Here is a 27,061-nt window from a genome sequence, read left to right as displayed (position 1 = left end):
CTGAGTAGGCATGTCTAGGTTTCCTGACCAGAACAACGTCGGCTTCCCATTGCCATGCCAACATTGACCACAAATGTCTCCAAAAACGAATTGTAATACAGGTGAAAAGATACATGAGCTGAAATAGTGCAACAATGCACAGACATGAAAGGGTGCCCAGCACTAGACTTGCCAAGGAAATGGAGGGGGAAACTGTGGTCTCAAAGTGGGGAGGGGGAGGTGTGATGGAGCTCCTAGATCCAAGGAGGCTCTGTGGACCAAATGGAGAACCTCTGTGGACCAGATTAGGCCGATGGGTTGAGATTCCCTGTCCCTGGCCTATTATTATTATTATTATTATTATTATTATTATTATTATTATTATTATTATTATTAGTTTAAAACATACATTGGGGGGAACATAGTTTAAAATACACAACAAAATTATAAGACATTAACATACATGGAGGGCCAGATTATTCTCCAAAGGCCTGCTGGAACAAAAAAGTTTTAGCCTGCTTCCGAAAGCCCATCAAGGAGGGAGCTAGCCTCGCTTCCCCAGGAAGAGAGTTTCAGAGCACTGGAACAGCCACCAAGAAGGCCCTCTCCCATGTTCCCACCAAGCGTGCCTGTGAAGATGGTGGGACTGAAAGAAGAGCTTCTCCAGAAGATCTCAAAGCACGGGCAGGCTCATAAGGGAGAATACGGTCTTTCAAATAACCTGGACCCGAGCAATATAGGGAGAACCTAGAGAGAACTGACATAACATTTTAACAATGATTACATCCAGTGACTCGGAAAGAGGGAGAAAGCCCTTACAGTACTATAAAGTACACTAAGCCTTGCTAAAAACAACTCTGCCCTGCCCTAGAGGCAGGCGCATTCTGGCTCTGAGGAGGACTATTTTCAGAACAGAAGCTTCTCTCTCTGTGAACTGCAGTCCAGAAAGAGTTAGCAGGTGGGGATAGAGAAAAGGGGAGAGGCATCCCTGGTCTGACAGCCAGGGACAACTGGCCACTGCTCTACAGAGGGAAAGACGCTGGCTGAGCAGGCAGCAGCCCGGAGGAGCCATGGCCCAGCAAGAAGAAGAAGAAGAAGTGACCCTGGGGAAGATGGACTCCCGGGACCCCCTCACCAAAGACATTGACTTGGTGGAAAGGGACCCCAAGCAGATCAACCAAGAGGTGATAAAGGTGAGGCCGTTCCTAGGGTATGTGGTAGAAACGGGCTGGAGGGGAGGGGAGGGGAGGGGAGGTGGGCCAAAAAAGACAACTTTACCCTTGGACTGAGAGGATGAATTGAGGCGATGGGCAAAGCTTTCAAAAATAACTTGACTACAAAACAGAATTCCTTTCCGCAGACAGAGATCTTTACTGCAAAAAGGCGACAATGCTAAAAATGACGTTCCGAAGCTTAGGGCAGAAAGTGGAACGCTGCTCCCCCCAGCGCACACTCAGCTGGCCTTATTATTAATTTACAGCATAAGCATGCACACCCTCAAAAAAACAGAGAGAGAGAGGATGGGGGATACTTGCCCCCCAAAATTTGAAATCTTAAAAAGCCCCCTTGAATGTCCCATGTTTTTAATAAAATAATTTAAAACAAATACAATAAAGTTGGAGTGCAGGGGAGAGGACGGAAGAGTTGGAAAGGCAACGGTAACAACAATGAATTCAGCAAACAGGGTTAATCGCCTCCTCCAACTTGGCGCCTTCTAGATGTGTTGGGACTACAGCACCCATCATCTGCAGCCAGCATTCGGATGTCCTTTCAGCTTTTAATTGTATTTTCTGTGCCTACATGGTGACCACAGGTAATGGGGGGAATCAGGCTTCAGTTCTAGAGAGGGAGCCTGAGAAACCACGTCCAAGGAAAGCAGTGGACACCCAAGGCCAATCGCATTTCCCTGTAACGGCGATGGCAACGGCACATCTGAATGTCTGCCCTGTCAACTTTTGACGGGGATTATAGGCCCAACACATCTGAAAGGTACCAAGTAGGGTAAGGCAGACAAAGGTATGCTACTGGAGAAGCTTAGGGGCAAATGCAGCCTCAGGTGCTTCCCATTTAGGCTCCACACACGCACACACTTTCTGTCTCACGCACCATACACACATTTTCTCTTTCTCACTCTCTTGCTCTCACACACAGTCACACTCAAACACACTCATTCTCTCACTCACTCCCCCCCTCTCACACACACACTCTTTCTTTCTTTCTCCACACACGCACAGGCCCCTGACAGCTGCTTCGGTTTTGCTGGAAGGCTTCTCCTCTATAAAAACTAAAGGCTATCAGGGGAATGGAGAGAAAAGACCCCCACCCTCAGAGGGCTGTACGGGTGCACCATGGCAGGGGCCATAGCTAGGAGAGCCAAAGGGCACAACTTCACTCCGACAAAGCAGCACAATGAGTTCAACTCTGATGGCTACGTATATTTCCTTGCTGTCTTTGATATACCAACGTAAGGGCTACTCCATATCCCCATGCCCACCCCATGCAAAGCTGGGTCCGCCTGCTAGTTCTGTATATAGAAGATTTCAGACTATAATGGTCATGACTTTCCCCACAGCTGATCTTTAAAAAGAATTGGGTGCCGGAAAAAATCAGAGTGGCCACTATTTCTGGAACTTGCACCCATATCCATTTTCTTCAGCATTTCTCCTAAGCAATCAGCTCGTGGCAGCGTGAACGTTCAAGCACAGGGATTGGCAATTGGAGGCAGCTGAGCTTAACTTGGTCCGTTCAGAAGTATCCTCAGGTGCAAGGGAGAGGGACCAGGAGCAGTTGCTGTGACCATAACACTTGCCAGCAGATCATTTGGGGAGGCGGGTGGCAGGTGGAACGGGACCCTGGCCCACCACTCCAACAGTAAAGTATCATCAAAAAATCTAGTTACCAACAAGGGGTTTAAAGGAAAGTAATCCAACCTCCAACCCCTCCATGGATTTATCACGTCCTCATTCTTTTGTCATATTAAAACGATAGCCAGCTTCCTCTTGTTATTAACTGTGTGTTTATCCTGTCCTAGCAATGCTCACAATACAACACTCCTGTTCAGAGAGAGAGGTTTTTATTGTGCACTCATGATTGTTCACTCACAGTAGTTTGCGGGTTCTTTACATAACGTCGTCATCGGACAGGACCACTTGCAACCATTATTGTTGTTGCGGGGTGGGGGGTTAGATTGAGGAAAGTCTGGTATACCCTGAATGGCGCTATGAAATGTTCCATACACTTGCACAGTTCTGCTATAACACATCACCATCTAGTGGCTGTATAATTAAACATATAGAAAGGCAGAGAAAGAAAACCCCTGGGGGGGAAAGCGCATATAAAGAAGCAGATCTTAATCCCGCACAGAATCTGGAAGCAGGAGCCCTGGTAAAGGTAGGGGATAAAAGCCTCCTATAGAAATGCACAGAGATTGTTCTAGAGTGTTAAAAGAGACACTTGCAATATTCCACATACTGTGCTAATCACCTCAAGTAAGTTTGGTATCCACTGATCCTTTTCAACATCTCTTTATTTTTCTTGGCCCTTCAGATAAAGGGTTTAAGGTGCACACTGGTAGGGGGAAATATCTGAAACAGACATTTATTACACTTATATCCCATCTGTACTCTGCAAGGGTATATGACCCACAGATGTTTTGGACTAGAACTCCAATGTCTCCTGACCATTGGCCATGCTGACTGGGGCTGATGGAAGCTGAAACCCGAAACATCTGGAGGGCACCAGGTTGAGGAAGTCTGCTCTAGTGCCTCATTCTGTGGATTTATTTATTTATTTAAAGCACTGATATATAGTCCTTCAATTCCAACTTTCCAGCACAGTTTACAATAATTAATAAAAGCCCAGAAAGGCAGCACTAAAAACAATCACAGTAAAGGAGAGAAGAATACATTAGAATTTAAAAGCCTGGGAGAATTAGAAAGGTCTTTGCCTGTTGCTTAAAAGATGCTGCATAGATGCCAGCTGAGCCTTTTTGGGCGGGGAGCAGTTCCACCAGCAAGGCCCAAAGCTGGAAAAGGCTTTCCCCCTTAGCCACACACCTTACTTCAGATTGGAGGGGGGTGGAGGGACTGTGAAAAAGACAGTGTATGGCAGGGGTGGAGAACTTCTGGCTCACAGTCCAAATCCAGCTACAGATGTTCGCCGTCCCTGGTGCTTATGGGAATTGTAGTCTGAGATGGGCATCCCTGTTCTATGCATAGAGTTCCAGACAGTCTCCTATCAGGGCACTCACCATACTAAGACCTGCTTAACCCCACCAAAGTTACTGTGCCGGAAAATTTTCTAAGGAGATTATAAAATCCCCTTTCATGGTTATTACGAAAGAGCTATGTAGGAAATTGTCAAGGATGTTATAACAGCAGCTTTGCAAACAGGATCATGGATTTTATCAGCCTGCCCACACCTTTCAACATAATACCCTGGGAGCAAACAAGAATACATCTCTTCCCATATATAAATTGTTCTGGTCTTACTGGTCACCTCATAACAATGTGTAACTCCCCACAGGCGACCAAGAAAGTGTCTATTTATTGTGCCTTGGGCATGGAACTGGATGAGTTCTCTCTGCAACTATGAATTGCTGGTTACCTCACTTTACAAGGAAGCTAACCAGGCTATAAAAAGGATGCAGAGTGGGAGAGAAATAGAAAATGGCTCTTGGGAAGGATAAAATGGCTTAGTCAATTTAATGCCGATCACATTGATGAGAGGTTTGCTCTTGTACTCTCTTCCTACAGACTTCAATTTGACTTTACTCATGTCACGCCCTTAATAAAAACTGGGATAGCTTCCAATAACTAAAAACAATACTTTAAAACAAACACCCAGTTATTCACATCAATATTGGATCATGTTTAATTCCTATGGGAGATAGGGACTAGCCCCAGAAAGCTGTTTTGTTAGACCCTTACGTGGGAGTAACCCCCACTGTAGTCATCAGGGCTTATTTCTGAGTAGACATGTATAGAGTCGTGGTGCGTGGCGCCTACACTGTATTCTTTTCGTCGCCAGCTGAAGACCTTTTTTATTTTCTCAGTATTTTAACATCTAAATTTAAATTTTGCTGTTTTAATTCTGTATTTTAATCCTGTATCAATTTCTGCTGTGTGGTTTTATCCTGGTTGTGCTTTTTATATTGTATTTTGTATTTGGGTTTTTAGATTGTTGGATGTTTTATTACGCTTTCCATGGTTTTAATTTTTGTGAACCGCCCAGAGAGCTTCGGCTATTGGGCGGTATAAAAATGTTATAAATAATAAATAAATTGTGAGGCAGACAGAAAATCTCAATGGTCCTCCCACTAGAGAACATTTGTTTATTCGTTCAGTCGCTTCCAACTCTTCGTGACTTCATGGACCAGCCCACGCCAGAGCTTTCTGTCGGCTGTCGCCACCCCTAGCTCCCCCAAGGTCAAGTCTGTCACCTCCAGAATATCATCCATCCATCTTGCCCTTGGTTGGCCCCTCTTCCTTTTGCCTTCCACTTTCCCTAGCATCAGCCTCTTCTCCAGGGTCTCCTGTCTTCTCATTACGTGGCCAAAGTACTTCAGTTTTGCCTTTAATACCATTCTCTCAAGTGAGCAGTCTGGCTTTATTTCCTGGAGTATGGACTGGTTTGATCTTCTTGCAGTCCAAGGCACTCTCAGAATTTTCCTCCAACACCACAGTTCAAAAGCGTCTATCTTCCTTCGCTCAGCTTTCCTTATGGTCCAGCTCTCGCAGCCATAGGTTACTATGGGGAATACCATTGCTTTAACTATGCGGACCTTTGTTGTCAGTGTGGTGTCTCTGCTCTTAACTAGTTTATCAAGATTTGTCATTGCTCTCCTCCCAAGAAGTAAACGTCTTCTGATTTCCTGGCTGCAGTCAGCGGCTGCAGTAATCTTTGTGCCCAGAAATACAAAGTCTGTCACTGCCTCCACGTTTTCTCCCTCTATTTGCCAGTTATCAATCAAGCTGGTTGCCATAATCTTGGGGTTTTTTTAGGTTTAACTGCAACCTGGCTTTTGCACTTTCTTCTTTCACCTTTGTCATAAGGCTCCTCAGCTCCTCCTCGCTTTCAGCCATCAAAGTGGTGTCATCTGCATATCTGAGATTGTTAATGTTTCTTCCTGCGATTTTAACTCCAGCCTTGGATTCGTCAAGCCCAGCACGTCGCATTATGTGTTCTGCATACAAGTTGAATAGGTAAGGTGAGAGTATACAACCCTGCCGTACTCCTTTCCCAATCTTAAACCAGTCCGTTGCTCCATGGTCTGTTCTTACCGTTGCTACTTGTTCGTTATACAGATTCCTCAGGAGGCAGACAAGATGACTTGGTATCCCCATACCACCAAGAACTTGCCACAGTTTGTTATGATCCACACAGTCAAAGGCTTTAGGAGAACATAGAAAGCTGCTTTATACCGAGTCAGATCATTGGTCCATCTAGCGCAGAATTGTTGAGCTGATTGGCAGCTTCTGGGGGTGGGGTTAGGCAGGCGTTTTCCATCCCTACCTGAGGATGTCAGCCCAGGGATTGAACCTGGGACCTTCTGCATGCAAAGCAGGTGTTTTACCGCTGAGCTGCAGGCCCCTTCCCAGCATTGGAGCACAATTCATCAGGAAGTTCCACTGTGCGCTAATTTCCTGTTAATTTAAGCGGGGCTTCCTGGTGGATTGGGTCTCATGACGGGTCAGATCTCTCTGCCTGCCACCCAATATTCACTGGCTGAGGCAACCACTTCCTCTTACCTCATGGGGGGGGCATCTCTGAAAGGAAATAAAAGGCTCTTAAAGCCTTGCTTACACAACCAATTATCACTAATGCAAGGAAGAGAAAGTAAAGACAAGCTTCCCTAAGAAATGAGTTTCTGCAGAAACAGAAGCCACCACAATAAAGGCTCCGTTCCCCTCTGCAGGGAGCTGGCATCCAAAGTAGCACTCTCTTTGCACTTATCTAAACGGACAGAAGGATTCATATGGGGAGAGGTGCTCTTTGAGATAGGCAGGACCCAAAGCCATTGAGAGCTTTAAAAGTTACTACATGGCAGCGTACCTTAAATATCCCAAACTTAAAAGGCATTTCTACATGAGGCTTTTATGCCACACTTTTACGGAAGCTTCTGCTTCTGGATTCTTTGCAGGATTAAGATTGGCTCCTTTACACATGCTTTTTTCTGGGGGGGGAGGTTTCTTTCTGCCTTTCTATACATTTCATTATACAACCACTAGACGGCACTGCAGCATAGCAGAATCGCACCATTATATGGAGGAGTTCAGGGTGCCATTCATAGAAACATAGAATAGCAGAGTTGGAAGGGACCTACAAGGCCATCAAGTCCAACCCCCTGCTCAATGCAGGAATCCACCCTAACGCATCCCTGACAGATGGTTGTCCAGCTGCCTCTTGAATGCCTCTAGGGTGGGAGAGCCCACAAACTCTCTAGGTCACTGGTTTCATTGTCGTACTGCTCTAACAGTCAGGAAGTTTTTCCTGATGTCCAGCCGGAATCTGGCTTCCTTTAACTTGAGCCCTTTATTCCGTGTCCTGCACTCTGGGAGGATCAAAAAGAAGGTCGACGCTGTCTGAGTTTGTGCGGAAAAAAGTGATCAAAAATAGATATAAAGGGGACGCTGTTACTCATTTCATATGTTATCCAAAGGGAACGAATTACCCTTCATAGGCTGTTAAAAGACCTTGTAGTTGATGGGCAAGAATAAATGTGTAGTTAGAGCAGTAGCTCACAAACTACGTCTCCAGTACACTCTTCTCTCAAGGAAATTTACCTTGTAATGACTTCCCACCACTTGAAGAAAGGCAAGTGCAAAACAATGTAGTTTAGGCAGGGAAGTGGCACGTTTTAAAAATGAGGGCTAGAACCATGATGATGCAGTTCGGTTGCCAGTCAGCCTGTCTGCATGGCACGGCAGGTTATTTTGGTTTCATTAACCGTTATTCCGTGTCCTGCACTCTGGGAGGATCGAGAAAAGATCCTGGCCCTCCTGTGTGTGACAACCTTTTAAGTATTGGAAGAGTGCTGTATTCAGAATATACCAGACTTTTCTCGTTAGAAAAGCATCTGCGATAATGGTTGCAAAGCTCAGGAGAAGCCCTGGAGGATGACGATGTGGTATAAAGGACCTGCAAACTACGGTGAGAAGCACAAACACACAATAAAAGCCATCTAGAAAGGCTCAAAGACTGTGGGCAATTTCTCTTGAAACAGGATGGATGGGACACGAGAAAGCTGCCAGAGTAGCATATAAGAAACACAGGTGCATACACACACACAGTGTGAGAGAAGCGTGTTCTCTGAGGTTGTTGTCATGTCACATCTAACTTCTTTTGCCCATTAGAACCATAGAGTTGGAAGGGACCTTGCAGCGACCCCCTGCTCAGTGTAGGATCTTCAATGCAGGATGCAACTACAGCATAGCTAGGAGCCATGCACAATTGCACTTCAAATACAAACATGGGTCACAAAACCTACCTTGCCACTTCTCATAGGGAATAGAAGCTTCCTGACAATGCAGTTTGGGTTACAGAAGTAGTAGTGGTTAGGAGGGTGCTTAACCCTTTCCCTGACCACTGCAACCTTCTCACATGGGGTTACAGATACACGGCTGCATGTTCAGAACCCCAGAGACAGAGAGAATGAAGAAAAGTAGAGGAGTGGGGTGAGCCCAGACCTGCCGCTGCTTCTCTGCTTAAATCAGCCCACATCAAAAGATGCTTTGGCCATGATAGAGCCTTGGGGTTTTGTGACCTGCATCTGACTGAAATGTTTTGTCAGGGCAGAAGTACACTTAAAACTCACCAGCCAGCACCTTGACGCCTTTTCCCCTGAACCCCACATGCACAAGATAGGTTCAGCTCCCCAGCAGCAGGGAGAAAGCACCCCATGCATGCTCAGGAGTTATGTTTATTCTGAAACCCGTATCCTGATTGAAACTAAGCCCTGCCTGACTCAAGGCTTCTCCTACAACCTTGCCAGGTAGACTTTGAAGACGTGATCGCCGAGCCAGAGGGCACCCACAGCTTCGACGGGGTGTGGAAGGCCAGCAACACCACCTTCACTGTCAGCAAGTACTGGTGCTACCGGATCCTGTCGGGGGCCCTGGGTGTGCCGCTCGCCTTGCTCTGGGGCTTCCTCTTTGCCTGTGTCTCCTTCTGCCACATCTGGGGGGCTGTGCCGTGCATCAAGAGCTACCTCATAGAGGTGCAGTGCTGTGGCCGTTGTTACGCCCTCTGCATACGCACCTTCTGCGACCCGCTCTTCGAAGCCGTGGGGAAGGTCTGCGGCGACATCCGAGTGGCCCTGCGCAAGGAACGTGCCAAGGACTGAAGCTTTGTTTTGGACCAGGACCGGACCCTGGTGTTCAGTTATCTTCTTCCACTCGTCTCCCCAAGTTGGGCTAGGAGCCCAGCTAGAATCCTGGTTTCCAAAGCTTACACATGAAGTGGAGAGCTGTCTGGCCGATGGACCTATGCCTTCACTCCCTGTCCCTACAAATCACTCCATCCCCTTTTGAGAGCCCTGTGGTCATGCTGTGGAAAATCCAAATGAAATCCAAACTAGTGACCTGTGGTGGAAAATCTGAACACCCCATACATATACATACATACATGTGTGTGTGTATTCATACATATATATACACACACACACACAAACACACAAATAAAGGGAAGAATCTAGTGAGAAGTTCTCCTGCATAAGCCCTATTGAAATAAGTGAGAATTGTGCAGGAGCACTACTACATGAGCCCCAATTCATTTCACTGAGGCTTGTCCTTTCCAGCGGAATCTGCCCCATGGGCAACGGTGCTTAATATCTATCATGTGAGGTAGCCGTCACAAAACTCTGTGCCTCCTGGTGATGTAATTGTTCCAATATTTACCCAAAAACCCATCCTCTCCTAGGGCTGACATCCACAAGATCAAGGCTTCATCCACTTCATCTCACCACTCCAACGCTACCCTTTAAAGCAGGATAGGGTGCCTCAGGTGTAGGATAGGGTACCTCAGGTGTAGTTGCACTACGGCAACTGCATGTACATCAAAGAGCAGGCCGGAAAACAGGGCTGGATTGATACACTGAGCACAAAGTCGCTCTTTTTCTTGCCCAGAGAGAATCAAGGTCTCAGATTACTCTCAACTCATAGGGGTGTGTGGCACCCATCTAACAGGTGTAGCACCAATCAGATTTTAACTGGCTTTCTTCCCCCCCACCTGAATGGTTTAGATTTTACGTTAAAACTCCGCTATTAAGCAACAGGCAATTTTAATATTTAAGGTGCAATCCTATGCATGTTTAGATAGATAGATAGATAGATATTTTAAAAAAAGTCCTACAGCTCCCAGCATTCCTTGACAGTTGTAGGACTTTTTTTCCTGTCTAAGCATCCATAGCATTGCACCCTTAAAGCGATTAGCTTAAGCAAATGAACACATTGTTGTTGTTCCGAGGGAGACCAATCTTTATCCCAAGGGTGCTTCCAGATGGGAAAGGCCCTAATGCCAACCACCAAAAGGCTTTCTGCAGCTATTCCATCTTTTCTTCCCCGGGTGGATTTTCCATGGTAAGAAAATAAATACGGAAGCAGCCGTGGGGAAACAGGGGAGGGCTACAAACGGAAGCTGTTGTCGTCTGAAATTCTGTGAATGAGGCAGCACAACTGAACAATGAAAGTGTCATTTGGAAACATCCCAAGAGTCATCAGCTACCCCCAATTTTAAGTCCCAAGTCCAGCCGTTCAAGCTAATTACTGCTTTGAAATGAAAGATGAACATTTTTGTTTGTTTGTTTTTTAAAAAATCTGCATTGTACAAAAATAAAGCCCAAGCGATCCTTCAGTGTCTTGTTTATTCCGTATAAAATCCCAAACTCTCTCTGCAGAGAGTTTACAAATCCAGTTTATTGCAAGAGACAGAGGTTTAAAGAGATAGCAGGGAGAGATCACAGTACAGAATCAACTCTGGTCATGGAGAAGAGCTTAATACCAGGGCTGTGTGTATGCTGCAATTCTGAGGGAACACGGGGGGGGGGGGCTGCGGGGCGGGGGGGGGGGAGACACAGGATGGTGTATCGGTCATAGAATTCCACTTTGTGAGAATCTCAGTTTATTTTTTAAAGAGCAAATTTCTAGGGGTTCGATGTCTGCTGAAATCTCGGAAGCCACGAAAGTGGCCGAGAAAAATTTCCAGTAGCCAGACGATGGAGTTTCAGTGCCCTGTATATCCTCCAACTCTACCCCACTGACTAGCACATGCAGAATTATGGGGGGGGGGAATAAGAGAATCCACGCAAGTTTGCTTGATTTGCATAATTTATACAGGTTGCAGAATTCACCTTTTCTTTGCACAGAATTTTAAGCAGAGAGTACACACAGCCCTGATTAATACTGAGCGGTTAAGACTTCTTCTTTTTTTAAGTGGGGGTGGGGGGGTGAGGAAGGGAACGAACTGGACCTTGTATGCTGGGAAAAGAATTGGCACATTAATTCCCACCCCAACTATGTCCCCTTATTGCCCCAATGTAGGAGGGTGATGCGTGCAGGGATGGATGAGGTTGCACCAGGGAGAGTGTGGGGGGAAGAGTTTACAAATTCAGACAAATGTGTAAAGCACCAAGGGATACATCGGGGGGGGGGTTTGCGGGGGAAGGAGGGAGGGAGGGAAGGAGGGAGGGAGGAAAGCACAGCTGGTGAGGACCTCTGTGAAGCATGTTAGGAACAGAACACACATACAAGAGAGAGTCCTCCCTTTCAACACTTTGCATTGTAACCCACTAGACAATATTCCCCTCCCAACCAAGAAACGGGCTCCCAGGACCCCCTCACCACTTTCACATGCAAATCCAAGTGCAAACCGTTTTGTAGCAGAGGAGAGATGGAATGGGTGGGGTGCCAGGCCCAAACACAACTCAAAAAGCTTGCCGTATGTTTAAGCATCCACCCACATCCACGACATTAAAAAAAGAAAACAACCCTTCAGACTCTCATCCAGTGCGTGAGGACACACCGGATAAAGCAAATGCCCCTTAAACATTTGGCTTGGAAATCAAACTCCCAATAAAATCGGAATGGCCAACTTTCCTACCACCCTCCCAAATCGTTCTGCAACTGGGCTGGGAGAAAGGGAGACATCTGCCCTGAGTTGGTATTCAGAATATGAAGGGGAGGGCGGCGGCGGTGGTGGTGGAGATAATCACAGTATTGGGCAGGTCATGTTGGGGACACCTAACCCCCACCCCAAGTCTGGTTCACTCTCCGTTCCCCGAAGACTTGAAGACCACCCTGCCCCGTGGAAGCATCCTGTTAGAAGAGGCCTGCTTGGCAGGGGTGGCGCCCTTCCTCCCAAGCAGGTTGCTCTTCGTGGGGTCTGGTGGCTCAGGGTGGCTGAAGGGGTCATCGGGGGCCCTGTGCTTCAAGGTCGTTTTTCCGAGAAGTTCCCTGAACACAGAATCCATATTCTTGGCAACCTCCTAGAAACAAGGAAAAAAGAAAGGAAGAAATAGTAATATCCAGAAAGGTTATTTCAAGAATTAGACAAAAGGTGGATAGAACCTCACCTTATCTACCTCCACCCGTCTCTCCGTTGGCCCCTGCTTCTCAGAACTGTTGCCTCCCCAGGGCCGTGGGCAAACGTCACCCCAGCGCTCTGGCCTGGCGGAAAGCAAATAGCACAAAACAGCGTATCAAATTCAAGATTTCACATTGGGCCAATTCGTGCAACATGCCAGTTTACCATAGGTTAATTAACCCAGGATTCTCCCTGGAGCGTGTGGGGCAAATATGGCCACAATTTTGAATATTCGACCTCTGATCGGGGTGATCAGGGCTGCGGCGTGTTGTGTGAATCCAGCCACTGTGAGTTAATGAAGGCTTAAGCAACCTACATTTAACCCAACTACTAATCAAGGTTGTGTGGGTTGTTTAACACTCAATTAACCCACAATGGTCGGGGTCACATGTCACGTTGCAACCACCAATTGGGGGTTGCATATTCAAAACAGCAGCCTCACATGCCCCCCACCACACACACACACAATAGCTAATCATGGGTTAATGAAACCAAAATAACCTGCCGTGCCATGCAGACAGGCTGACTGGCAATCTAACTGCATCATCATGGTTCTAGCCCTCATTTTTAAAACTTGCCACTTCCCTACCTCAACTACATTGTTTTGCACTTGCCTTTCTTCAAGTGGTGGGAAGTCATTACATGGTAAATTTCCTTGAGAGAAGAGTGTGCTGGAGACATAGTTTGTGAACTACTGCTCTAACTACACATTTATTCTTGCCCATCAACTACAAGGTCTTTTAACAGCCTATCAAGGGCCATTCGTTCCCTTTGGGTAACATATGAAATGAGTAACAGCGTCCCCTTTATATCTATTTTTGATCACTTTGTTCCGCACAAACTCAGACAGCGTTGACCTTCTTTTCAATCCTCCCAGAGTGCAGGACACAGAATAACGGGCTCAAGTTAAAGGAAGCCAGATTCCAGCTGGACATCAGGAAAAACTTCCTGACTGTTAGAGCAGTACGACAATGGAATCAGTTCCCTAGGGAGGTTGTGGGCTCTCCCACACTAGAGGCCTTCAAGAGGCAGCTGGACAACCATCTGTCAGGTATCCTTTGGGGTGGATTCCTGCACTGAGTGGGGGGGTTGGACTTGATGGCCTTGTAGGCCCCTTCCAACTCTGCTATTCTCTGATTCTTCTGCACCACCGTCCGCCCCCTGCTTTGTCAAGCTTTTTATGCCGGTAATGATGCCAACTTGTGTTTTTATTAAGCTCTTTCCTTCTTCTCAAAACACACTTCAAGGTTTCCCTGTCCTCGGGCTCAGCTGAAGCAGCCGCAGGGGCGCGGACGGATGCAGGTAAGGGGGAGGAAGGAGGGGGTGGTTACCTGGCCCTGCCGCCGCCACTGCCTGTGTGGCGACAGCAGCAGAGCCAGGTAAGGGGGCAAGGGGGAGGGGGCTCTTACTTGCCTCCGTCCGCAGCCTGTCGCCGGCTTCACTAGAGCCTGCGGCTCAACCCGGAAGTGTAGGCTGCAAGCGGGGCCTACAGTTCCTGGTTGAGCCGCGGTCTCTAGTGAAGCTGGCAACGGGCCGGGCTGGAAGCAGGTAAAGGGGAGGAGGTAAGTAGGCCTTACCTGGCGCCGCCCCCCGCCGCTGTGGAGCTCTGATTCGGAGCCGGGGTTCTGCAGCAGACCCTAGGCGGATCAAGGCGGGGCGGAGCGGGCCCGATCCGCAATTTGCAGATCGGGAACGGTGGGTCCGTGCACAGCCCTACTCCCAACACCATTCTGATAATGTAAGAGTTGCCCTTGAATTTTTGTCCTGTCCTCATTTCCTCCTCTGTCTAGCATACCTTCACAACCATGCCCCTCCCACCCACCCACCCACCCACCCAGCGCCCAGTCCCTTCCCCTTAGATGCTCTCACCTTTCAGTGGGGTGAAAGGCCCTGGAGTGAGCAGGTGGCAAGAGGGGGAAGGGCAGCCGACCCCCCTCCATGAAGGGCGAGGCCAGCTTGCGGATAGGGCTGCTCCCACCTTGCTGGCGTCCCCCGCTGCCTGCGTCCGAATTCCCCCGCAGCCTGAGAGAGAAAGAGAGAGAGAAAGAGAGAGAAAGAGAGCATCTGCTTATCATACAGCTCCAGCTCCACGGTGCCCAGGCACAGCCATCTTGGGGGCGGAATGCAACAGTTCACCGAGGCGCCGTCTTCCTCCACCACGCAGCGCTGAGGTGCTGCCGCTTCTTGGGAAGAGGTCCATCTGCCACAACCGTCTCCTACCTGCTGGCGGGTTCAGGGAGCAGCTCATCCAGAGAGGGTCCCGTGTCAATCTCTAACCTGGAACTCCGGGGGCTAGATTGTTTCTCGCTGCCAGGGTAAGCGATAGGGGGAAATAGAGACTAGTTAAAAAGGTGGGAGGATTTCCCCCCCTCCCCACTCCAGCTAGTCTAAAGCACCTTTCTAGAGCTCCTCAGAGCGTGGACATTTGATCTGATTTATTACATTTATATACCGCCCCATAGCCGAAGCTCTCTGGGCGGTTTACATCCTGGGCAGCCGTTCAATCCACACTCATCCCCACCTGTGAGAGTCGGTGTAGAGGGGCAACCCTGCAGGCCTCTTACCTTCCTTTTCCATCACTGTTTTCCTTTTCTAACAACCTTAAGTCTCTAAACCAGGGGGAGGCAATCTGTGGCCCTCCAGATGTTTTGGCTTACAGCCTCCTTCAAGGCCCAAACATCTGGAAGGCCACAAGTAGCCCACCTCTTCTCTACACTCCAGGAGAGCAGGCAAAACCCCATAGAACAAGGACAACCAACCTCATGCCCCCCCATATATTTCAGACTACAATTCCCATAAGCCCCGGCAACAGGGAACTAAGGGGGAAAGGCCTTTTTCAGCTGTGGGGCCCCGCTGGTGGAACTCTCCCCGCAGAAAGGCTCAGCTGGCATCTACACAGCACCTTTTAGGCAAAAGGCAAAGACCTTCCTAATTTCCCCAGGCTTTTAAATCCTGATGTATTCTTCTGTTTTGAACACTGCCTTTCTGGGGTTTTTATTAGTTATTATAAACCACGCTAGAAACTAGGAACTAAAGGACAGTATAACGGTATCTTAAATAAAATAAATAAATAAATGCAGCAGAATGAGGCAGTGGAGCAGACTTCCCCAACCTGGTGCCTTCCAAAAGTTTTGGCTTCAGCTCCCACCAGCTTCAGTGTCAGATTTCCCAGTCACCCAAAGAGAGCTAGCCCAATCTCCCAAACCACCCAGAGAGCTACTCCAACCTCAGATCATACGTTGGTAACTCCAGGCAATATGGTCTAGGCTTAAACAAGATCACCAGGAAAGGTGAAGCCTCAGACGCAAGGAGTTCCGTGCCACAGCTTTCATACAGGCAACACCTCACCACATAAGTTCAGGTAGAGGAAATAAAGTCCAATAATAAATGATCAAGACCAGCCTGCCGGTACACTGAGTTGTCGACAAACAAAGACACCCAATCCACAGCAAATGAGAGTTCAAATTCATGAAAAGCCTTACAGTACTTTTCATCGCAAGTTTAGTTGCTGCTGTTTTTATACTGTTGTTTTTACGTCTCTGATGGTTTTTAAATTTTGTATACTTTTAATGTTTACTGTTTCTAGCTTTTGTGAACCGCCCAGAGAGCTTCGGCTGTGGGGTGGTATCTAAATGTAATAAAATAAATAAAATAAATAAATAAACAGTAATCCAAAGTTCCACTTAGGAAGGGGCATGTACAGAGTGCCCCCAGAGTCCCAGACGATGATGGATCCAAACAGGGTTCCCCCCACCCACCCCGGAATGCAGAGCAGATGTTCCTAGCAAAGGCTCTTCACCTTTGCACCAGCTTAAAAAGGGAAGCGTAGGCCTCTTCCAGACCACATGACAGACAGGGCCTTCGGCGTTTCAGCCATGCCCCTGTCCAAACAGGGCAGCACTGCTCAGCCCATCAAAATGATGGTTCAGTCTGGGCGATCCTTCTGCAAACCCCCTCCCTTTTCTCTATCAAGTTCTCAAAGACAGCTTCTCCGCCAAGGCCCAAAAAAGCAGGTGGCTGTGGAAGTAGGGCAACTCCCCCACCCCTGCTCTGAGAACACTGACAGAGATCAACTCACATGGATTCTAACTTTCCAGAGGCCGGACAGGCCCGGAGCCTTCCAGATTACTTCTAATTAAATCTTAGCTAAAACTACAGGACCCCACAACACAACAGTGCCTTAACCATGCCTGACACCCAGCCAGCATGGCCAATAGTCAGGAATCATGGAAGTCCTAGTCCAAAACATCTGGAGGGCACTAGGCCACAAAAGGGTGTGCCAAAGCCCTGCATTGATAGAATGAGCTATACTACTTTCAGAGAAGGAATAAGCATTTTTCAATGCTCCACTGAATAAAAACAGTCCTGCAAGTAGAAAAACTGTAACAGAGCAGTATGAAAGTTCCAGCCCAGCCTTCTCTTTGCTGTGCTAGCTTACCACTTGCAGGGAGTTGCGGGATTCCCTTCCGAAAACGGCATCCCCCCACCCACAACCTGGAGTAATGTAGTCCATTGCACCGCGTGAAAATTCATTCTACTTCATGTATACACCAGGCCTGACTCAGCACCATGGACTTGCTTTTCATGAAAAGAATCTTCTTGGAACAAGGCCAAAAAGACCCTTAAAAACACAGCGGCTCAGAGCTACATTTTGGGATCTGAGCAAACTGTAAACCTGTGATCCCCAAAAGATAAACCTGTCAACCTGATCGAGAAGCATAAATCCTAGCTCACACTTACAAAAGTATTCCTTTCCCAGATACCCCAAGCCAGTCCTAGTTACAACCAATCTTAAGAAAAGAGTATGATGGATGCCCTCTCATTAGGCACGGGGTGCAGCTATAGGACAGCTGTGAAGGAGGCCTGTGGCATTTATCTTACTAAAAGGCCCGTTCCATGCTGTCTTCGGTGCTGTGGGGCTGGCCAGGAGAACACCTGCATCAAAAATGTAGGCATTTTGCACTACGTCCCATCCCACAAGGGACACACAGAAAACCGCATAGATCACAGTCCCTCATTCCCCAGCCACTGCCAGTCTGCTTGCAGAGGCCTGAGCCTTGGTTTCAGCCATTTTCAGCAGAAGAAATTAAGAAGAGCCAACCCATCAAAGAAAAACCGTTTCTCCTGAAAAATAGGAGAGCTTTTACGAGGCGTTCCAACTAATTGCCTGAAATAACCAAGATGCTGTCTAGGAAGAATGATTTATAGCGCAATGGCTCCGAGGATCTGATAAAAACTAAAAAGCCACGATAACAGAGGAAAGCTGGTACCAGAGACTTCCAGAAACATCTATTTGCAAACCTCTCCCCAAAACGCAGGGGGAAGAGTGAGGTGATGTGTATTGCTGTCAACACCCAAAGGGATGGAGGTCTTCCTCGCCTGACTTAATAAATCCAACCATAGATTACTCAATGTTGGGTCCTTTAATATGCTTCAGCATCAATAGCCAAAGGGGCTTTAGCTACACATTACTTTAAACGAGTCACTTGAAAACGTCAGGGTTTGTATGTTTTTTTGGTTTTTAGCTATAACCCAGCGTGGACGGCAATCCAGTACAGAGACACTTTACAAGGGGAGGGGAGGTTTATCCATTCCCTTTCCCCGCTGCAACCCCCTCCCCCAATCCCCCACCCCACAGAAATCAGCAATGGTTAAAAAGGAAAAAGGAAAAAAGCTCCCACTGGTGCCAATGAGAATGGTTTTTACTGTGTCGATTTACCGTGCAGTGGGGGATTTTTCAGGAGCGTGGTGGGAGAGGGAAGGGTTAAACTTCTCCCCCACCCCTGCGCTGTAGTCCTGATTCGTTCAAACTGGGGGGGGGGCTGTGCTTTTTTCTTTCTTTTTTAACCCTGACGTCATTTCAAGTGATATGTTTAAAGTAACGTGTAGTTAGCCCCAATATCTCTCTTTCATTTGCCAACAGAGAGGACTTCTGGAAGACTACACCAGCAATCTTAATGCTTTGACCCTCTGTAACCTATTTCAATATACCTAGCTGTACAATTTTAGGATGCTTCCAGGTGAGGCTTTTATTGCGCAATTACACTGCCCCATTTACAGAATTTTACAGGGGTAACAGACAACATCGTCTTCCATTGGTAGCCTCCCCATGTTTTCCCACCGCTTCTTCCGTCCATTATCTTACCCAGGGGGGAAAAGGAACGATGGAATAGCTGCACAATGCCTATTGATTGTCAATGACCAGCAGTCCTTTGTCTGGAAGCCACTTTATCTGGAAGCAAGACTATGCCACTCTCTTGGCATGGGTGAATTGCCACTGTCTCCCCCGACAGAGCGCACCAGAGCCTCCTTTCAAGGTGTGCCACTCACCTGTCAGACAAGACAATGGGAGGCACAAGTCCTCGGTTGCTGCCACCTCGCCGCCAGCCGACCTGGGCCATTCGCTGCGGCGCAAACCGCTCCTCGTGTTGAACGATGGAAGCAGAGCGGGGCACGGCCTCCGATTGCAAGTCGCACTCTGGGAGGGAAAGGAAGCACAGGACCAGAGGGTCAGCGTGCCCCACTCCCTATTCGGGTCCGGAAGAACGCCCCAGAATGGACAACACCTATCTGTAGATCCATGGGGAAACGGTGGCTAAATCTAGGGTTAGAACAGGAGGTAGGCAACTTGGTGGCCTCCAGATGTTTTGGACTACAACTCCAAAGCATTATTCGATGAACCCAATTATCTAAACCACCCTTCCGTAACCCAGTACCCTCTAGATGTGTTGGAATACAACCCCATCATCCCCTGGATTTGGGACCTTATTCCTCTTCCTCGGTCTCTCCACAGCTTTTGATACCATCAACCACGGCATCCCTCTGGATGGGCTCTGTGGGATGTGCATCAGGGGCACTGTGCCACTTAGAGGTCCTGTTCCTGCTTAGAGGGTTGGTTTCAGAGAGTGGTCCCGGGAGAGTGTTGCGTCAGCCGCCTGCCCCTTGTGTGCCACAGGGGACTATTTCGTCCCCAATGCTGTTTAACATCTCTGTGAGCCACTGGAAGTGGTCACTGGCAGATTTGGAGCAAAGTGTCATGAGTATGCGGAGGGCACTCAGCCAGCTGCATTTCTCTACCACGCCTGAATCAGTTCTGGCTCTGCGTGGGTGCTTGGACACGGTGGTGGGCTGGACAAGGACCAATAAACTGAGTTAGCCTGCTGGCAAGATGGAGGTGCTGCCGGTAAGCGGTTCCTGGGTCCAGATGGGGTTGCACTCCCTCTGAAGGGAAGAAGTGCACAGACTGGGGGTATTCTCAGATCCACCTGCGTCGCTGGAAGATCAAGCGGCCTCAGTGGCTTTGAGAGCCTTTCCAGCCGGACATCAGGAAAAACTTCCTGACTGTTAGAGCAGCACGATGGTGGAATCAGTTACCTAGGGAGGTTGTGGGCTCTCCCACACTAGAGGCCTTCAAGAGGCAGCTGGACAACCACCTGTCAGGGATGCTTTAGGGTGGATTCCTGCATTGAGCAGGGGGTTGGACTCGATGGCCTTGTAGGCCCCTTCCAACTCTGCTATTCTATGATTCTATACCAGATTCGACAGCTACACCAGCTATGGGCGTTCCTGGGCCAGGATGGCTTTGTCCCGATGGTTCAGACATTGATAATCTCAAAACTGGGTTACTGCGATGTGCTCAATGTGAGGCTTCCCTCGGGCTTCTGGAAGCTGCAGGTGGTGCAGAACGCAGTGGCGACACAGCTGACAGAGGCCTCCTTTTGAACAGCATGTTACACCTTTGCTAAAAAAAACCTGCACTGGCTGCCAGTAAGCTCCCGGGCCAAGTTTAAAGTTCGTGGCTGTTAATAAATAAAGCCCTAAACAATTTAGGGAGTGCCTCACCCCTTATGTACTTGCCCAGTTACTGCAATCCTGAGAAGGAGCATTTCTGATGACGCTGCAAGGCCCTGAGCTTCACCTGGTAAGAACTAGCAATACACCTGCCCTCCAAAATGCTTTTCAAATTGACATCAAACAAGCGGCCATAATTGTATCTTCTAGGCTTAAAAACTTCTCTCTTTAAGCAGGAGCTTTCCCTAAGGTGTGACTCAGACAGTTGAGTTTTATTATGAGCATTTTATCGTTGATCAGTAGAAACGATTATTATATTGTTGTATTTTGTTGTCATATTTTAGTGTTGTGCTCACCATGTTGATCATTTGGTAGATAAATGATCAAAGATCATTTTGTGAAATAAGAATTTGTAAAAAATAAATAAATAAAAAATAAATAGCCATTGACAGATCTATCCAGACAATGGACTGGATGAGGGCTAATAAACTGAAACTCAATCCAGACAAGACTGAGATGCTGTCAGTAGGTGATTCCGCTGACAGGATGGGGGGGGGGGGGTGTTCTACCGGTTCTGGATGGGATTGCACTCACCCTGAAAGAGCAGGTTCGTAGCTTGGGGGTTCTTTTAGATCCATCACTGTCACTTGAGGCTCAGGTGACCTTGGTGGCACAGAGCGCCTTTTACAAACTCCAGTTGGTGACCCAGCTACGCCCCTATCTGGACAGGGATAACCTAGCTTCAGTTGTCCATGCTCTGGTAACCTCCAAGTTAGATTACTGCAATGCACTCTACGCAGGGCTGTCTTTGAAGACGGTTCGGAAGCTGCAGCTCGTGCAAAATGCAGCGGCCAGATTGATTTCGGGAACCAGAAGGTTTGACCATATAACACCCGCTCTGGTCCGCTTGCACTGGCTGCCTGTATGTTTCCGAGCCCAATTCAAGGTGCTGGTTTTGACCTATAAAGCCTTACACGCTTGGGACCACAATACCTGACGGAATGCCTCTCCCGATGTGAATATACCCGGTCACTCTGTTCAACATCTAAGGTCCTCCTCCGGGTGCCTACTCTGAGAGAGGCTCGGTGTGTGGCAACGAGGGACAGGGCCTTTTCGGTGGTGGCCCTCAGACTATGGAACGATCTCTCTGACGAGGCTCGCCTGGCAACAATGCTGCAATCTTTCCGGCGCCAGGTTAAGACTTTCCTCTTTGCCCAGGCATGTAGCAGCACATCTTAATCACCCACATGTTTATTTTTTTAATGGTTTGTAATGCTTTATGTGTGTATGTTCTGTGTTTTAAAATTTTAAATTTTGTATACTTGTTTTTATCTCAATTTTAGAATTTCTATAAACCGCCCAGAGAGCTCTGGCTATGGGGGTGGTATAAGTGTAATAAATAAATAAATAAATAAATAAATAAATAAATAAATAAATTTCAGATCTATGCTGAAGGTCCCAGGTTCAAACCCCAATGACACAGGAAACATGAGCCTGCCTGAGGCAAAGGAGTTTCACAATCTCAAGGAGAGTTGAAAAATCCTGCCTCCACACTCCCCCCAACCCAGCTGTAGACGCTCAGACCACAGGGGGCAAAATATTTTTCCTGATTGCAAGCCACAATATCCGCACACAGAAACTTGGAAAAGTCTGCTACAGTTGGGAAAAAGCCCTAAATTCCTTCCCTACCCGTATTGTCCCCCTAAGGAGGAGTCAGTGTGCCCCCTGAATACAAAAAAATACACAGCGGGGAATAAAATTACATTTTCACCTAAGACAAAGTATTACTATTATTTGCGGGAGTTGTGTAATATAATTATTATATATTGTTGTAATTTTTTAAAAAAATGATTTGTGTTGGTATTAATGGTGGGTTTTTTTATTACCTAATTTCTTGTCTTAAGTATGTGCATGCATTTTTAGTTCAGTATATTGCCTGTCTGAATTTTTTTTAATGAAAGTGAAAAAGTACAATAAAAATATTATATATTTTTTAAAAATTCACCTAGCCCAATGCAACAGCTTGAACCGAACTAGCCTTGTTAACTCTGTCAGCACATGATCCCCCCCATATGCACTCACCATCTTCACTAGCTGGAGTTTCGGGGGTCCCCTCTGTCTCGGGCTCCTCTGCTGTGGCCTCCAGTGGTAACACGTCACTGTTGGTGAGGAGAGCGGAAAGAAGGATGGTCATTGTTTCCTTACAAGGGCCTTTCAAACGGGGGGGGGGGGGGGGAACCTCACAAGGTGAAAGCAGGGGGGGACACTGCAGGACCAGGAACCAAATCTGCCCTGCTCTGGCCTCAACCCCTTTCTCCTAACCACCGATCGCTTTGTGGTTTCCTGGCTTTGGGGGCATTTTCTTCCCATTCTAAAAGGTGGAAATACCTCTCCGAAAACTTAGTTACTGCCAGCTGGCACTTTGGCCCCGCCCCTTTTTGCCTTTGGCCCCACCCACCATTGGCATGTGGACCCTGAGAGCTTCTCTAAAATGGAGTTTGACCCTTCGGATGCAAAAAGTGAAACTACCTTGGCTTAGTATTACACAAGGCACAGGGTTAGGTGCAAATTTGTGTCACACACACACACATGTACACAAAACCGTTGTTGCTCCCACGCTGCTCACCCTTTCCCACCCTTCTGCCCCTCATACCAGTACTCCTCGTCCAGCGCCATGACCTTCTCATACTGGGGCCCGGGCAGCTGGCTGGTTCCAGGGAAGATGGCCTCATGATGCACGATCAGGCACTTCACCACCTCGTTGATGTGGGGCTGGACCGACACGGCATCCTGGCCTGGAGGGACCGTCACCAGGGTGGGGCCAAAGCACACGGCTAGGTTGTGGGGATCCATCATGTTCTCGTCGCTGTACTGAGATAAGCTGAGGGGAGAGAAAACACGTTAGGGGGAGCGCTCCGCCGAGCCACAGAGAGCTCTCTCTCTATGGAAATCCTGCTGAACGGGAGTGACGCCCCCTGGAAGGGTGGTGGAGCACTGCAAGGCAGGCGCCCGGACCACTCCCAGCGCCCGGATACTCACTGGTTGAGGAAGGCAAAGAGGTACCGCAGAACGACCAGCACAGCAGCCGGGAGCTGGGAAACAAGGGCTCGGAGGTGGGAGATGCGCTCAGCTGAAGATTCCAGTTCTGGGAAGCGGTGGAAGATGAGAGAGCTACTGAGAATATCAGAGGTGGCGGCGGCATATTGAATTGGTACTCAAACACACACACATGCACAGAGTTGGTGCAGAAGGTGGTGGCCTGGCAGTTGTGGGTGTGTGCAGCCTGTAGTCGGCACGTGACCCCATTGCTGAAGGGACTGCACCAGTGGCCTGTTTGCTACTGGGCCAAGTTTAAGGTTTTATGGTTAGTGCTCGGGACCATTTGACCCCTCAAATTCCAGCCCACTCACTGTGGCCATAAAGGTAGGAGTGGGCAGAAAATACATCTCCAGATGTTTCTGACATCAGCTCCCAGCATTCCTGACTATGGCCATGCTGGCAGGGTCTTCTGGGAGTGGAAGTCCAAAGCATCTGAAGATTTACATTCGGCCTACGGGAGCCCTTTGGGTAGTGTCCCATGCTCCTGGCGTTCACCTTGTGACTCCTCAGAGCCCAGCTTTTTGTGTAGCAGCAGCAGCAGCATTGTGGAACTCTTTTCCCATTGATACAAACTTTTGTAAACCGCCCAGAGAGCTTCAGCCATGGGGCGGTATATAAATGTAATAAATAAACAAAGCGTGGCAGAATTGTGTTTATGCAGCACCTTAAAAAAATTCTATTCATGCCAGCCTTCCCAGAGGTAGGATTTTAGCTAGATATGATCGCCAACTACTGTACTGCACTGAGTTGAAACGTAATTGTTTTATTGTGTTTAACCTGATGTTTACTTTATACGCCGCTTAGGCACTTTGGAATGTTAAGTGGTTTATTATATTTTAAATACATACATTCCCATACCTGGGTCTAACAATTCATAACTTTGCTAAGTACAAAAAGATCAATGACTGAATCTCCGGTCCTTGATCTGACCTGCCTCAGCTGGCTGGTGTGTTCTTTGCACATGAAGCAATATATGTTTTAGGTCATTGTCCTTCAGAGGTGTCTAAAATGTTTCTATTACTAAGGGCACAATCCTAGGCATTGTTTAGACAGACAAGACGTCCTACAACTCCCAGCATGGGAGTTGCAGGACTTCTTGTCTGCCTAACATGCACAGGATTGCATCTTTAACCTTCATCTCATTGTCTGAGAATACTAATAACCATAGGGGCCATCACTGATTAGGCAAGAATAAACATAGATTTGCACACACACGCACGAACACACTTACGGGCCGTTGCCAGCAGCTCAGGAACAATATCACAAGGGAAGAGGGGTTTCTCCAGCCCCCGAAAGTACAGTTTCAGCACTCCAGCCACTGAATCCAGGTCATGCTGCGTGAAGCCATCAGCTAGCGGATCCTCACCTGGTAGAGAGGGGCTGGCCATTACAGCAGTCGTCCTTTCCCCCCACCCATATAAGCTCACATGGTCCCCCATGGTCATGAACACCTTTCTTAACTTTTCAGGTTATGAGCAAAGCTGAAGAAGCTGCTGAGTCTATGAACCAGCATAGTGCAGGAGCAAATGCATTATGTTCACCCCCAGGAGAATGTGGCTCAAATCCCTCCTCAGCTATGAACCTTCCCGGATGACCTTGACAAGACACCATCTCCCAGCCTAAAGTACCTCAGAGGCCTGCTGTGAGGATAAAAGAAATGGGAATTGTGCACTAAATGTGCCTTGAGATCCCTTTGGGGTACATTTTTAAAAATGAATAAAATAGAATGCTATAGAAGCAACGACCACATCATTATTTCCAAGCAGGGTGAATGATTTGGAGAGAGAGATAACTGAGACAGCTTGAATAGAAAGCCATCCTCTTGATTCTAGAAACGATTTCTCCTAAAAATCCCAAGTGTTTGGAGGAGGCTATGGGTAAGCGATGAAGAAAGGGCACCTTGCACATGCTCAGAGGCATATGTGCCACATGTTAAACCATGGTGATATTCCCAAGCTTCTTCCAGACCCAGTATCCCTACCACCACATGCTTCTGCTACATACTGTTTTCGCCTTCTTCCCTTGGCACATCCCTTTCAAGTCCTGGCAAAGTCAAAGCTGCATGGCGGATGTGGACACTATTTCTGCTCAGTAGCATGGCCACCATTTTGTGGCCTAGCAGAAACTGTATACAACCAAAAGGTGCACAAGGCACACGACTACTACACTGTAGTATAAAAAATTACTATCAAAGAAGGGGTGAACAGTTATAACAGACAGAAGTTTTATAACTGGGACAAAAATACAATGATATAATAACACAAGCCGTCATAACAGATAACAAGAGAGTTATACACAAATGCAAAGTTATACAATTGTAATAATAATCCACAGTGTGGAGACACGAAAAAGTCTCATCAGTATTTAAACAAAACAATGCAATGTGGTAACAGTATAAATCATTAGTGTTAAGACACAAAGTAGTTTCATCAGAGTTTTGAATCCTTTTAACAGCCTATCGTTTTTTTAAAAAAACCCTGTTTTCACGCATTACTTCATCGGAGACACACATCAGAGACACTCCACTAAACCTCCATTCCATGTATGATGACCTGAAACCCAACCAAATACCTCAAACAGAATATTCTTAATGGCAGCTACTTTGTGTCTTAACACTACTGGTTTATACTGTTACCACACTGCATTGTTTTGTTTAAATACTGATGAGACTTTTTCGTATTTAACCACCCTGTGGATTATTATTACAAGTGTATAAGTTTGCATTTGTGTATAACTCTCTTGTTATCTGTTATGATGGCTTGTGTTATTATATCATTGTATTTTTGTTCCTGTTATAAAACGTCTGTCTGTTATAACTGTTCAACCCTTCTTTGATTGTAATTTTTTATACTACAGTATAGTAGTTGTGCGCCTTGTGCACCTTTTGGTTGTATCTTGTTTTTATCAACTACTGCCTTCTCTGTTTATGCACACTAGTGGAAACTGTGCTGTCCCCTTGCCATTTCCCCGCCTTCTGGCAAACTCCAGTGTTAAAACTGAGCTTGCCTTCTCTCTCCCCTTCTGGCAGACTTCAGTGTTGACTGGGCTTCTCTCCCTCTCTGCACCCCCTTTAAGGACCCCCATTCACCTTTCTCAAAGGCATTCCGGATCTCTGCTACCTGTGCTTGGGAACCTGGCACTCGGAAAATGCCTTCATGTTGGAGCCCTGGAACGAAGAGAGAAAGAGGAAGCAAGACAACCCAGTCACATTTTTCAGTGAACAAATGGACACTGATTGACACACAGCTACGTCACAAGCTGAAGGACTCTTTGAAGGCTGGGACGCTATCCATACCCCAAAGGAATGGCATTTGAAAAGCGGAGGGGGGAGGGTAAGCACAGGCCTTACCATGGAGGTTGATGAAGCGGATACAGCTCTCCACCACAAGCGGAACAGCCTGGCCTGAGCTCTGGAGTTACGAGAAGGAAAACAGAGCGTCACAGTGCAGCATCCTCACAGCATCCACAGGACTGTGTGTATGCTGCCAGCCCATAACAAATACAGAACGTATGATTGGGTGCAGAATTCAGCTGCCAGGTATTCTCAGCATTCAGTTTTTAAACGTCTCTAGCTCTCTTGGTTGCAAAGGTATTTAGCCGTTAATTATACCAA

At 47.4% G+C, this 27,061-nt stretch overlaps 2 protein-coding genes across 4 annotated transcripts in view; one reads left to right on the top strand and one right to left on the bottom strand.

The window, feature by feature from the left end:
• The first annotated feature begins 894 nt into the window (after positions 1 to 894).
• LOC134396554 (caveolin-3-like) lies at positions 895 to 9,736 on the top strand. 2 transcript variants are annotated; one of them, XR_010025283.1, is made up of 3 exons: positions 895 to 1,172; positions 8,972 to 9,607; positions 9,678 to 9,736. XR_010025283.1 is itself a non-coding variant. In XM_063123071.1 (2 exons), exons 1-2 carry the CDS (start codon positions 1,050 to 1,052, stop codon positions 9,320 to 9,322), a joined length of 474 nt encoding a protein of 157 aa, XP_062979141.1. In that variant the 5' UTR covers positions 895 to 1,049; the 3' UTR covers positions 9,323 to 9,609. The 2 variants fall into 2 exon arrangements, 1 of the variants encoding a protein (XP_062979141.1); XM_063123071.1 differs by lacking the exon at positions 9,678 to 9,736 and having other exon boundaries at positions 8,972 to 9,609.
• Positions 9,737 to 11,047: 1,311 nt separating this feature from the next.
• Positions 11,048 to 27,061, bottom strand: part of ARHGAP4 (Rho GTPase activating protein 4) — a 62,229-nt gene continuing 46,215 nt past the window's right edge. For both annotated transcript variants that reach the window (XM_063119345.1, XM_063119346.1), the window contains exons 13-23: positions 26,798 to 26,858; positions 26,537 to 26,614; positions 24,680 to 24,814; positions 23,389 to 23,494; positions 23,003 to 23,230; positions 22,432 to 22,508; positions 18,889 to 19,036; positions 14,779 to 14,865; positions 14,428 to 14,580; positions 12,548 to 12,641; positions 11,048 to 12,460 (exon numbers count right to left, since the gene is read on the bottom strand). In XM_063119345.1, the coding sequence (XP_062975415.1) occupies positions 12,239 to 12,460; positions 12,548 to 12,641; positions 14,428 to 14,580; positions 14,779 to 14,865; positions 18,889 to 19,036; positions 22,432 to 22,508; positions 23,003 to 23,230; positions 23,389 to 23,494; positions 24,680 to 24,814; positions 26,537 to 26,614; positions 26,798 to 26,858 (1,389 nt within the window). In that variant the 3' untranslated portion in view covers positions 11,048 to 12,238. The remainder of the gene's footprint in view (positions 12,461 to 12,547; positions 12,642 to 14,427; positions 14,581 to 14,778; positions 14,866 to 18,888; positions 19,037 to 22,431; positions 22,509 to 23,002; positions 23,231 to 23,388; positions 23,495 to 24,679; positions 24,815 to 26,536; positions 26,615 to 26,797; positions 26,859 to 27,061) is intronic.

The sequence above is a fragment of the Elgaria multicarinata genome, chromosome 3, assembly GCF_023053635.1.
Source record: "Elgaria multicarinata webbii isolate HBS135686 ecotype San Diego chromosome 3, rElgMul1.1.pri, whole genome shotgun sequence".
In the NCBI taxonomy this organism is placed as follows: domain Eukaryota; kingdom Metazoa; phylum Chordata; class Lepidosauria; order Squamata; family Anguidae; genus Elgaria; species Elgaria multicarinata.
The sequence above is the reverse complement of the archived record's forward strand: the minus strand, read 5'-3'. Positions and strand labels throughout refer to the sequence as shown.

What these genes read in the sequence shown, in the direction of transcription:
- LOC134396554 (XM_063123071.1), top strand. Translation starts at nt 1,050, where the DNA reads ATGGCCCAGCAAGAAGAAGAAGAAGAAGTGACCCTGGGGAAGATGGAC. An exon ending in TCAACCAAGAGGTGATAAAG is followed by an intron (nt 1,173 to 8,971) that starts GTGAGGCCGTTC and finishes CAACCTTGCCAG; the next exon opens with GTAGACTTTGAAGACGTGAT.